This window comes from Bubalus kerabau, chromosome 4 (assembly GCF_029407905.1).
Source record: "Bubalus kerabau isolate K-KA32 ecotype Philippines breed swamp buffalo chromosome 4, PCC_UOA_SB_1v2, whole genome shotgun sequence".
Lineage (NCBI taxonomy): Eukaryota > Metazoa > Chordata > Mammalia > Artiodactyla > Bovidae > Bubalus > Bubalus kerabau.
Window position 1 is genome coordinate 89,549,640 of NC_073627.1, and position 13,196 is coordinate 89,562,835.

Genomic DNA, 13,196 nt, shown 5'->3' on the forward strand with positions numbered 1-13,196 from the left:
TTTGGAATGTCAGAAAGCATGTACATTCATTGGCAGAAATAAATTTCTTGGAACCACATTCAAGACGAATTTACCACATGGGTCTCTATAAAGTAAATGCAGTCACTCGATGTCCAAATAATTAATGTTATATATAAATGGGCAAAGTAATTTCATGTAAATACTAAGCTCAATAAGTTAAAACTGTTTTTCTGACAGGGTAAAACATATTGTTTTTACCCAGACATGAAAATATCTAAAGACTAAAGAAAAAAATTTTTTTCTTTTTTTTTTTTTTAACAAAATAACATTTCCTGTTTAAATGTTTCATTCCAGCATAATTTCAGAGAAAACAGAAGCTGATCATAATAATCCCTTTCATTCCAGGAAGAGTCATATTTGGTGAATTGTGTTGTAGAGCAGTATGTGGAGCTTTACTGCTCCTCAGAGCTAGTTCCCCTCCCCCTTCCCCACTCCCTTCCCACCCCGTTGCTTAGCACACACTCAAGAAACTGTGCCTCTGCTTAGTTCATCCAGAAGTTTATGAGAGGAATAATATCAGTATTTTTAGTTTTCTTTCAGATTTTTAGTTTATAAAAATACACTGCTTTCCAGAGTAATTTGACTTTAAAGCTTCTAGCAGCCCTCTGGTAGAAGATGTAATCTATTACACATTGTTCATAAGATAAAAACCAAGCTCTTAGGAGATGTTTTAAGTCAAATGCAATTAAGGGGAAAGAAGCGTCTGTGTTTTCTACTTGCTTTTCAGCACTTGGCTCTTTTAAGTGTAGTGGATAAAAAGGTATTAAGTAGCCTTTATTGTCTAGGGAGAAATTGGAGTACCATATTGTAAACTAAATGTGCCGAAGTTTTAAAATATAATGTATATATTTGAAACGTCTATGCATGCTTGTGTATAGTAAGGTTTGTAGAATTTGTCGCTCTATAAATATGTATAGTAAGGTTTGTAGCTTTTCCTGAATAATGATTCTACAAGTTTCATGAAGATTAAAAATAAATATAGGTCTTTAAATCATCGTTGAGTTATTGAAATTGAATGAGTTTCTGAGAATCAATTCACAAATGTTTCAAAACTGTCCTCTAAGAATACTGTAAATCATTTGTGCTGTTGCTCTAATTGAACAGCGTGGATCTGAACCCTCATTAACTTGTCTGTAAGGAAGAGAAAATTGAGGAGAACAAGAAGAGGCTGAGGAGAAGACCTTTAGCCGGTACTGTCCGGAGCTGCCATTGTCAAAGGACATCCTTTGAGCTAATTTCAGTCCCATAAAAAAAAAAATCTATTTAGTGATTAGTAACTAGTGGATAAGAGCAGAAAGCCCAAGTGAATAAAGGCCATAAATACTGAAGTCCTTGGGATAACAGCCTGTAAAACTGTCAGAAAGCATTGCTTAAGTGACAAAAGATAGCCCAAAGTAACAAGAAGTGTTAGCTCACTAGGCAATACTCCATATTCATGGACAGAAGACGTAATTTCGTTTTCTTCAAAAAAAGAGGTTCTTCCTTGAATCCAATACCTGCCTCACTTTTATTTATTTGTTTTGGATGGTGTCTATTTGCTGTTAATTTATGGCTGATTGCATTTGCTCATAGAAATCATGATGCCTTGTTTAAAGATAGCTGTGTTTCCAAAAGTATAACTATGTTACTGAAACTTCTGTTTAGATCCATCAAACTCTACTTACTTGCTAAGAATGTTTAGCCTAACTAGAGTGAGCGGGTAAGTACATGTGTGTGTATTTTTAAAAGGCAGATGGTTAAGCATTAGATGCTGACAAGTGTCTTTCTCTTGTTTTTAAAGTTCACAAATCTTAAATATTTCTCCCTAAGGGAAGAATAAATTAAATAAATAAAAACAGAAGAGTGTACGTCTATATTATAAACTATTTTGTTATTACTGCACAAAATACTGAGATGACAAATGTTAGTCTTACTGCCCAGCACTTTAGATTGTTTTTCAGTGTTAGAGAAAATTCAAGATGATGGGCTCAGAGGTCTTTATTCTAAACTCCTATTGTTCTAACTATGATGATGATTTCATGGCATTTGAATTACAATGTTAGCAATCAAAATGATACGTTTTACTGTTTTTTACAGTATAACCCTCAAATCCCAAATGTGTATTTTAGAGATGTGTGTGTCTTCAGTGGATTTCAAGGGTTGTGCTTGTTCAGGTTAGAAAATTTTATCAACTTATGGGTATTTGCTTTTCAACATTCCGGCTGTGAGAACTGGAGGTGTCATTCACTTGAAGGGAGCAGATGTTAAAGGTTCTTGCCCCTGCCTCCCTAATCCCAAACACCCTTGAAGAAGAGAAACGTTCTATGACCCAAATAGGCATCTTTCTGATGGTGAGAAAAGGCGGTAAAAGGCAGTAAATCTGCCTTCTCATTATGAAGTGCAACAATAGATTGATTTATGAAGAAAAGCAACTGTTAGGCCTATATAAGATGTGTGCATGGAAATGTAGGTTCCTTTACAGCCTTATAAGCAGCAACATTCCTCCTATTCTTGACAAGAATCTAATATTACTAATAGGGAATCTGTTGATTCTAAATACTACGTTTTTTAAGGGAGTACATTGAGAACAAAAAGTTCACCTCCTAATGTTTTCACATGAGAACAATCTTTTAAATGTGCTGTGTTTTTGCTATTTTAGTTCTTTTTTTTTTTTTTTGATAGAAGGGAATTTTAAAAAATAGCTTTATTTTTTAAAATGTTTGTTAGTACTTAATATTTTAAGAGAAGTGAATGCAAGTATAAAATATTTAGATGTTAGCCTGTTTTAAAAAAAATTTTCAGTTTCACTTAATATTGTGTAATTTTCAGCCAATACTATAAAATGAGAGCTTCAAATAGAGCCACAGTGAAGGTAATTTCAAATTTTGGGGAGAAGGAGGTCATGTAGAGTATTTTTTCGTTGGACTTTTAAGAAGACATATATGTACTTTAAAATCTTTTAAATAGGTTGTGTTGCCTCTTATTTGTTAAGGAACTCTGTTGAAATACTTTTAACTTAAAAATTAAACATTTAAGCTCTAAGTCAATTTTGAGCACAAAATACAAAAATCTGGACAGTCCCTGAGTAAATTGTAATGATGGTGCCTTATAGGTTTAGCACATATCACCCCAGAATTTGAAATCTGTCATATAATTAAGATTTGAGCAGGTAAATTACAGAATTAAAACTGACTATCTATAGAGTTGATATTAAAACTCTTCTCTTAATAGACATGTGCCCCCAAGTATATGCATATTTCCAGATTATACATATAGTAATAGCCATATTAACATATATAGGAAAACACATACAAAAAAATTGAAAGTTTAAAAGGTAAAGACAGAAAATAAACATGAAAAAGGTCCTATTCTCTCTTACCCCTATGGATTAAATTACACACATCTTTGTGAACACATGTGCATATCCACACCCAAGGAACTTTGAGATGCTGTCATCCAGAAGAAAGGGTTCCAGTAAAATAACCTGAAAAATACACTATTACTCTGATTAGGAAGATACAGGTTTGTAAAGAAAGAGTTCTTGCAACTATTAATAATCTTTGTTGTGTAGACTGACCATGAGAAGTGTTGCATTTTTAACCTGATGCTGATTGGTTAATTTTAAATCAGTACTTTTTTCCCCAGTGAGTTTTGGTTGTTTTTGGAAGTCCAAATACCATGGATATAAGCATTTAGTGAATAAAATGAACTCTTAATGCTGCGGCTATGGTGGTAAATCTAAGCTTCACATTTAATGGGGAAAATTCTCTAAGATGGCTAAAAGATTAAAATTAATAAAACGTCCTGACATTTGTGTAGGTCTATAAAGATTCTATTGGGTCAATCAATTACTCTATGACCATTTTTAAGTAAGCCATTTTGTAAGGGTCTAAAATTAACAAGGAAATGCAGGTAAATGTCTTGTCAAGATGATCTCTTTAGATATATCTCTGTTTTACTTGATTTCAATTATTTACCATGTTTATGATACTCTGAATTCCTTCGATTTAACTTACTTTTATATTTAAAATGTTATAATCCCAAACTGAGAGTTATAACCACATAAAATGTACTTTTAGTATTTTATTCTATTGGGCCCTGCCCTTATACAAAGAATCCACTGACACTTTTTCATTATTTCAAGTGTCTCGTGCACTACACAGGTGGGTTATTTCACAAGCAACTGAATAGTAGTTCTGACAACAGTTAAGTGATCTTATTGTTGGCTGATGAGCAGTGGTGTTTTGATGTTCATTGGTCAGCTTCAATAACAGTTAATTATGCGGCAATTCTATCAGGAAACTGTTTTTCTTCTTCTTCTTCTTCCTGTTTCTCTTTTGTGAGGCATTATAGCTCTAAACTCTCCTGTAACTTTTTCTTCCTCTACTTTTAAAATGTATGAAAGAGAAAAAAAAGACTAGTTAAAAGATGTCTCTAACATTACAAATAGGTGGTATAATTAACGGCCAGTTGTGAAACTCAACTTCTGTGTGCAGTCTTTTTTTGTGTGTGTGTGTGTGGTTTTTGCTTACATTTATTTATTTTTTATTAATTTTTTTTAATTTTTTTAATTTTATTTTATTTTTAAACTTTACATAATTGTATTAGTTTTGCCAAATATCAAAATGAATGTGTGCAGTCTTTACTCAGGGAATGCTTACATGCTTAGAGGCGGCACAACTGTACATGGTCTTTTCCAGATGATTTCTCATTCCTAAAGCTCTTAACAAGTGAGTGATTTTCAGAACACACCTGGCACATGCACCATCTTGCAACAACTGGATTTTTTTGAAAGATCACATGTTCCGTCCACAATAGTCAGTAGCAGCCTTCAAAGTACAACTGGTGATGAGAGATAAAAGACTTGAGGCTCCTCTGTTTAAAAGAGAAGAAGCTGAAAGAAAATTATAGCCAAGTGTGGAAAAGGGTCTTATGGAAAGATTTATAGACCCTTGTTCCCCAAGGCCAGTTCGTTTCCTAATGGGATTTTGTGTTCTCAGACAGGGAGGGATGGTGACAAATGTTGACGGCACTTAATAATAATAGTGAAGATGGCAATAATAATGAAGAATACAAATGCAGTTGTAAAAACAGAGGCACCTCGATGTAAAGCCAATTATCTTGGCACCCAGAATGACTTTGTCTGTAAGTTGAAAATATAATAGAAATAGATATCTTTTCTGTTTTGCTAACCATAGGTAAGGTAGTTCTTAGGATCCTCCTCTATTACCAGCATATGGTGGACATAACAATAGCTTTTGCTAATACAAGGGTCCAAGAGACTAAATACAATTATAATTTAACATCGGATTCACTCACGTTGTCATGATACTTACAAATGGAGAGGGTTTGCCCAAGAGAGATGTGCTTTCTTCCGTGTGCTCACAGACCTGAGTAATTGGCAATAAGGGTTCCAGCTTCCTACTCCAGTGTTCTTTCTCCAATTAAACCTTGGTTTCAAAGAAAGAGTTGTTAACAGATTATTTAAAGCATTAAATCTATTTTTTTAAACCCTGGATTTCATGGCTTGGGGAAAGTGATAGTTCACCCTTGAAGGCAAATAAAGTAAATGATTGTAGTGTGTTGCTTGATGTGTTTGCCAGTCTTCTTGATCAATGCTAGTGTCAAGAGGATCAGGATAGTTCAGAGGGGAAACTTACTTGCTTCTTGAAAAAAAGAAAAGAAAAAAACTTACTGTACTAGTGAGGTGAGTAGCCAGGATCTAATGTAGTATTGATTGGACGAATGTTAGAAGCAGTTAATACAGACATACAGCCCCAGGGGTGAAGTGTTTTTACCACTAGTTTGCTTTGGATGCTGCTCACAAGCTGTCCCTTAGAGGGGTATTCAGTTTCCCAGTGACATAGAAAACTTTGTTCCATGACTAGTGTTATAAAGTGGTGTTAGTCTGTTCAGAACTCTGCTTTAAACTGATAGATCTTCTTTAATGTTAATAGGTGCAGTATAAAGAGGGCTAGATTAGAAGTCACAAAACTTGGTTGTAATCCACCTAAATATTACCCATGCTTATACTCAGTCACTTCACTCATGTCTGACTCTTTGCAACCCCATGGACTGTAGCCCTCAGGCTCCTCTGTCCATGGGATTCTCCAGGCAAGAACACTGGAGTGGGTTGCCATGCCCTCCTCCAGGGGATCTTCCCAACAATCAAACCCATATCTCCTGCATTGCAGGCAGGTTCTTTACCCATTCAGCCACCTGGAAAGTCCAGAGTGACCCATTGGTCACTTCATTTTATTGTGCTTCAATTTCATCACCAGTAAATGGAGATTAAAAATGTGTTCTGCTATTTTAGTCAGCTCTGGCTGCCATAATATACCATAGACTGTGTAGCTTCAACAACAGAAACTTTTTTTAATATTTTTATTTATGGAAGCTGGGAAATCAGCTGGGAAGATCAAGGTGCTGGTCAATTTGGCGTCTCTGTGAGGGTTGTTTTCTTAGCTTGCAGCTGGTCACCTTCTCACTGTATCTTGACATAGGAGAAGCGAGGGAGGAGCAAGTTCTGTGGTGTCTTGTCTAAATAAGGGCACTAATCCCATCCTGAGAGCCCCACCCTCATGACCTCATCTAACCTGATTACTCCCAAAGACTATCTCCAAATACCATCACATGGGGGTTAGGACTTCAACATAGAATTTTTTTGGGGGAAAACACATTTAGTCCATACAACTACTTGCCTTTCTCATGGCAGAACAAATGAAATAAAGACCATGATAGATCTACACAAAGATCCATTAAGAGGCTAGAGTTATTGACTGATTTTTCTACTCTTATTTTCATATACCTTTCTGTATAATAAGGTTTTGTTCTTTTAGCATGTTTATTTTGAAAAAGTTATTAATGTAAAACCAAATGAAGATTAAAACTCTTGTTGTTTTTAGCCTTTTGACAATTCACTGTTGCATTGCTGCTGCTGCTAAGTCACTTCAGTCGTGTCCGACTGGGTGTGACCCCATAGACGGCAGCCCACCAGGCTCCCCTGTTCCTGGGATTCTCCAGGCAAGAACACTGGAGTGGGTTGCCATTTCCTTCTCCAATGCATGAAAGTGAAAAGTGAAAGGGAAGTTGCTCAGTCATGGCCTACTCTTCGCGACCCCATGGACTGCAGCCCACCAGGCTCCTCCATCCATGGTATTTGCCAGGCAAGAGTACTGGAGTGGGGTGCCATTGCCTTCTCTAACTGTTGCAATAACCTTGTTAAATTTAAGTGTTATTTTGTAACTTTTAATACTTATTTCCTAGCTTAACTTTTACCTTACCTTTTATTGACATAGCTCTCACAATATATTACCTATTAATGGGAATTGATAAGAGTGTGTTCATAGGATGAAGAACATTGTCTAGAATGGATGTTGAATGTCATTTTTCTTTAAAATCAAATGTTTATTTGAAAGTTGAGTTTGATTAGTTTCTTATCATAGAGAAACTAAATGAGGTAGTTTTTTTTCTCAGTTTTGTTGGGATATAATTGTTATAAAACATCATATCAGTTTAAGGTTCATAACATAGTGGTTTGATATATGTATATATTGTGAAATGATTGCTATGATAAATTTAGTTGATATACATCATGAATGATGTAGTCTTTTAAAAGTGTATTACATATGTGTTTTCTTCTTTGATTAGTACTCATCCTTGACAAAGTCTGAATATTTGTGCAAAGAAAAGATAATCTTTATTGCAGGGTATGTGTTTTTTTCCTAAACAAAACAGAAATTTGTGAAAATAAAGTAGCAATATGTCTAAAACATGTCTAAAATAATTTACTTATACCATATTCTCTGCCTTTCCCCTGAAGAAAGGTATATATAATTCTCCCACCTTTTCTTTATTTTTATTGTTTTAAAGATCAAGTTGAAATTTTGTTCAAAAATATAGTTGCCCATTAGAAAAGATGAAAATTCTGGGTTCTGATTACCTAAGAGGAAATCTGCTCCAAGCATAAGAAACAATGGCAGATTTTACAAGTCCTATCATGTGACCTACATTGACAGGTGTTCTTGTTTGAAGCAACAACACTTCTAGGACTTAACTTCTAGGAGTTGTAAACATGCGGTTTTTCTTACTTGTCTTGGACAAGAATAATCCTCCATAGAAAATCCATTACAAAATGGTTTTGCATAGCCATTTAATGTTGAAGATTGCTTTGCAAATCTTGGTAGGCCCATTGTTTTGGTAGTAAAGATATATCTTGTTTTAGGCAATAGAGGCGTTTATGATCTATTGTAAAAAGTAGTTGCAACTAAGTATTGATTAGCTGCCGTTATATAAGCCATGGGCTAGGATTTTTTACTTTATTATATCAACTTAACATTAGCACTTCTACATGAGGTTCAGTGCCCTCACTGAGGAAACTAATGCTTAAGTAATCTTCCTAAAAACATATACTAATGAGCAATAGAATTTGAGATTCTTCAGCCTATACTTTTGTCACTGTGGAACAGACTGTTTAAAGAAACTTCATGTCTAGTGTGCGTTGCTTAGTACATCAGCTAAACACGTGCTTAGGGCATAAGCAAGAAGAAGCACACAAAAAACTTTTTTTCTTAGTGGAAATTTTAATGTTCAAAAATAAGTCTTAAATTAAGGGGGACATCGGAACCTCATTGGAATTCCCTGCAGTTAGTTTTTGGCACACCTAGGGAGGGAAAAGGAAGATACATAATCTCTTCAATCCTTGGGGCCTAGTTAAGATCTTAATCTAGCTCTGTTTATGGCGAAAACTTTTTGTAACACACACAACCATACCTAGTTTTATATAGTCATCTTTGACTTGTGTTTTTGGTGGGTAAATCTGATTTTAAAACAAACAAAGTGACCTCCAGCTTGGTTTTGTTGGACTTGATAAAATCTAAGGCTGGATCAGCCTCATCTAGTAGCAGAATGGCTTTTGAGTAGTTAACATCTAGTTGAATTTTGTCCTGGTCACCTTTGGTTAGTGTAAGGTCTATCCACCAAAACACAATTATACATGCTTCATGAATGTTTTTATTCACTGGTAGCCATGTTCTGTCAGAGAAGGCAATGGCTCCCCACTCCAGTACTCTTGCCTGGAAAATCCCATGGACGGAGGAGCCTGGTGGGCTGCAGTCCATGGGGTCGCTAAGAGTCGGACACGGCTGAGCGACTTCCCTTTCACTTTTCACTTTCATGCATTGGAGAAGGAAATGGCAACCCACTCCAGTGTTCTTGCCTGGAGAATCCCAGGGACAGGGGAGCCTGATGGGCTGCAGTCTATGGGGTCACACAGAGTCGGACACGACTGATGCGACTTAGCAGCAGCAGCAGCAGCAGCTATGTTCTGTCAGGGGGCTTTTTTGCCAAATACTTTGAAGATTATGCTGGGTTGTTACCTCTGGATAGATCGATAAGTTTATATTTTTTCTCATGATGCAAACTCTTATGTTTTCTTAAAGTTATGATTCTTTTAACAACATATTTTTGCATGTATAAAAAGAGAGGGCTTCCCTGATTTGGCCCTGCCAAATATATTGGATCAGAGTCTCCTCGTGTGTAGAATCCCCCTAGCTGATTCCGATGAATATTCACAGCTATGAATCTGTGAGTCTTTGGCCAGTGGTTCTCAAAAGTCTGGTTGGCCCTCAGAACAGCAGCTTGTAAGAAATCCAGGTTCTTATCACTCTCCCTGACTTAGACACCCTGGGTGGGGCCTAGGAGTCTGCATTTTACCAGCTCTCCCAGTTGGTTCTCTACTGCTCATGGAAGTATGACAATCACTCTTTTTGATGATTCAGAGGTCTCCTTAGCTCTCACATTCTACAAGTCCTTGTCCTGATGGCAAAAAACCTTCTGGACATGGGAATTTTCTGCCCACCATTCAACACTTTATCCTTCTCCATCCACCTCCGTTGCTTTCAACCGTGAAAAGTTTCCATATTAAAGTTTCCATTTTAATATTCTCACTGAATGACTGTCTTCTACTGTAAACCCCTTCAAATGCTTGGTGAAAGAGCCAGGGTGTTAATGATAAACATTGAATAGAAAGCCTTTTGCTCTGGTTGTATTATGTTCTTTAGCATTTGCCAGTTTTCTGATGGTTAGCAACTGTGGCATTATTAACCTTTTTATGGTTAGGAAGCTAAAAGAAGGCTGCCTCCAGGTTTGGTTCCAGCATTGGCATGATGCTTGAGACAGATGGGTCACATTTAGCATGGGGGAGTTGGAGAGATGGCCACTGTCCTCTTGATCCTAATTAATGTCACTCACAGCAAATAGCTCTGGCAGAACATCTCCTCAAAGTCCAGCATAGCGTGTACTGGCCAGGCAGGATGGGGATTGCAGCTCTCTCTAAGGAAACCTCTTTTTTGGCTCCAAAATGGTTTCCAGAACTATCAAAATATTACCATTTGCAGACACTTTTCATGGCTGAAGAGAGCAACTTGGAGAGGAGCGGGAGTGCTTTGCGGACCCCCAGAGAAATGTCTGCGGCTGGGCATTGTGCTGCCTCCCCTTTCAGTTGTGTGACTCACCGCAGGGTCTGGGAAGTGGAAGACACTGGACAGAGTGAAGGGTACCTCTCACAGGCCTCTGTACTTGTCCACCAGCTCTTCTTTGTGGGTCACGAATAGCAATGTGGACCTCGTGCTGCAAATTTCAAGGAAAACTTGCAGGGGTGGTGGGTTGGTGGGCCACCTGCTGCTCATTAGAGGTCCCGTCTGGCTCTTTTCCTGGAGGGTGAGTGGTAGATTGCTGACACCTGTTTTCCCATCCAGCCTCGGGATATGAAGTATGCATTAGGAATGCCTGAAAGTGCTTCCTTGTGTCTGAGTCTGTGGAGCTTGGTGCTGCTTGGAGGGGAGGGGGTAGTGGATTCAATGAAGGGAGGGGAGCTGAGAAGATCAAGGGGGAGAAACTGCAGTGTGAATCGAACTGAGATTCTCATCCTCATGGAGTGGCTTCTGATTGTGCTCCAGGTTGTCCTCCATGTGGCCGTGATAAACGTAGTCACCCACTGAGCAACGAAGATGTGTCCTGACCGTGAGAAGACCTCAGAAGTTTCTCAAGTGACATGAGCATGTAGTTTAAACTATGAGCATATTAGAAATGGGAGAAAAATAATGCCCTCTTCCAACCAAATTGATCAACATTAAGTTATTTTAAATTAATGACAACCCTGTGGGCTATATCCCACCAGGCTCCTCCGTCCATGGGATTCTCCAGGCAAGAACACCAGAGTGGGTTACCATTCCCTCCTCCAGGGGATCTTCCTGGCCCAGGGATCAAACCTGGGTTTCCTGCATTGCAGGCAGGTTCGTTCCCATCTTGAGCCATCAGAGAAGCCCAAACTGGGCCTTGCTGCTAAGCTGCTGCTAAGTCACTTCAGTTGTGTCCGATTCTGGGTGACCCCATAGACGGCAGCCCACCAGGCTCCCCCGTCCCTGGGATTCTCCAGGCAAGAATACTGGAGTGGGTTGCCATTTCCTCCTCCAGTGCATGAAAGTGAAAAGTGAAAGTGAAGTCGATCAGTCATGTCCGACTCTAGCGACCCCACGGACTGCAGCCTACCAGGCTCCTCCGTCCATGGGATTTTCCAGGCAAAAGTACTGGAGTGGGGTGCCATTGCCTTCTCCAAACTGGGCCTCAAATGTGTACAATTCAAGTGTCTGGATGGCATGATCACTTTCTCTGCATAGTTCTGTCCATCTGTTTTCTCCTCCCACTGTTACCTACGAGAAAGTCTCATAAAAACAGATAGCGTTGAAACATGTGTATTATCATATGTGAAATAGATCACCACTCCAGGTTCAATGTGTGAGACAGGGTACTCAGGGCCAGTGGCCTGGGATGACCCTGAGAGATGGGATGGGGAGGGAGGTGGGAATGGGGTTCAGGATGGGGAACACATGTACAGCCATGGCTGATTCATGTCCATGTATGGCAAAAACCACTACAATATTGTAAAGTAGTTAGCCTAGCCTCCAATTAAAATAAATAAATTTAAAAAAAAAAAACAAAACAAAACAGATGGTGGACCAGAGGGCCTAATGTCACAGAGAAAGAGCGCCTGTTGTATGCAGTGCGTGTTGCTGAGTATGAGGGCATAACAAGAAGCACGAGGCGGAGGCTCCAATCCCAGCTTTTTCAAGTGCTGGCAGGTTACTGGAAAGAAAAAACATCTACATCAGAGGTAGCATGATTCCATAGCAGATCTTCTAAGCAAACGGATGATCCACATTTTCAGTGGGTTTGGGAAAGGAAGAGAACTCTGAGTTGGTGGGTCAAGGAGGATGTGGAACTTGTTCTGGGTACTAAGGAATGAAGAGAATGTGTTGAGAGTGGCGTGTGTACATGATGCTCTTTCCCTGCATCACTGTACTGTGGAATTAAAGGGTGTGTTTTGTTTTAAGTGGTGGGAACATTTTCCCCTGACTCGTTTGTGGGACTTGGCCAGGTCTCCTTGCAATCACTGGCCTCCATTTGTGAACTGTGGATGAACGAGGTTAGGGTTGGGTCATGGCCTTGGACCAGAGTAAAATTAACTGGCTCATAATGTGATTGAACTAATGACCTTGGCCTCATTACCACTATGTTTTAACCAGTTGAGTCAATCAAACGTTGCAGAAAGGGTAATCAAGGTATCTTTCAGAAAGCAACGCGGATGACAGTAAACATAGGAGTGGAATCAAAGCCAGGTTTCTTGCCTTACGAGTGTCCCTCATTATCCTTGAGGTTTTACACTTGTTTCTGCATCTAATGAAACTATTGTGGACAAAACAAAAAGGACACTGACTTTCCTGTGTTAGCATTTTTGAAATGAGGCAATTTGTAGTCATTTTCTAGCACAGTGTCAGACTGTTTTTGTAGGGCAAAATCTGTTTGAGCAGCAATGGTGTTTCTAATTTTAGGTGTGTAGCATCCTATGCATTTACTGATGGTGCTTTTCTCTTCTTATTTCAAGTCTGAACAGCCCAGTCCTGCCAGCTCCAGCTCCAGCTCCAGCTTCACACCATCCCAGACCAGGCAACAAGGTATCCACATCTCCCGGGCCAGCTCGGAAACATTTTTCTCATAAAACATCTTAATGACTTGATTTATGGCCTATTTTCTACTGTTTTATTATTTGAATGATAACTTGGCTTTTATGCAGTTGTATTTATTTCCCCTAGGAATGCACTTGAGTATTGTTCTGATGTATGAGGCCAGCCTCTAGA

At 38.5% G+C, this 13,196-nt stretch overlaps 1 protein-coding gene and 1 long non-coding RNA gene across 8 annotated transcripts in view; one reads left to right on the plus strand and one right to left on the minus strand.

The window, feature by feature from the left end:
• MLLT3 (MLLT3 super elongation complex subunit) overlaps positions 1-13,196 on the plus strand; it is a 324,734-nt gene that overhangs the window by 289,624 nt on the left and 21,914 nt on the right. For all 4 annotated transcript variants that reach the window (XM_055577941.1, XM_055577939.1, XM_055577940.1 and 1 more), the window contains one exon: positions 12,944-13,013. In XM_055577941.1, coding sequence (XP_055433916.1) covers positions 12,944-13,013 — 70 coding nt within the window. The remainder of the gene's footprint in view (positions 1-12,943; positions 13,014-13,196) is intronic.
• On the minus strand, positions 3,823-10,640 carry LOC129649945 (uncharacterized). 4 transcript variants are annotated; one of them, XR_008713443.1, is made up of 4 exons: positions 10,515-10,640; positions 5,337-5,450; positions 4,753-4,894; positions 3,823-4,383 (listed from the first exon to the last, which is right to left on the minus strand). It is a non-coding gene; the product is annotated as an uncharacterized LOC129649945 (long non-coding RNA). The 4 variants fall into 4 exon arrangements; XR_008713444.1 differs by having other exon boundaries at positions 3,823-4,386; XR_008713442.1 differs by having other exon boundaries at positions 4,662-4,894.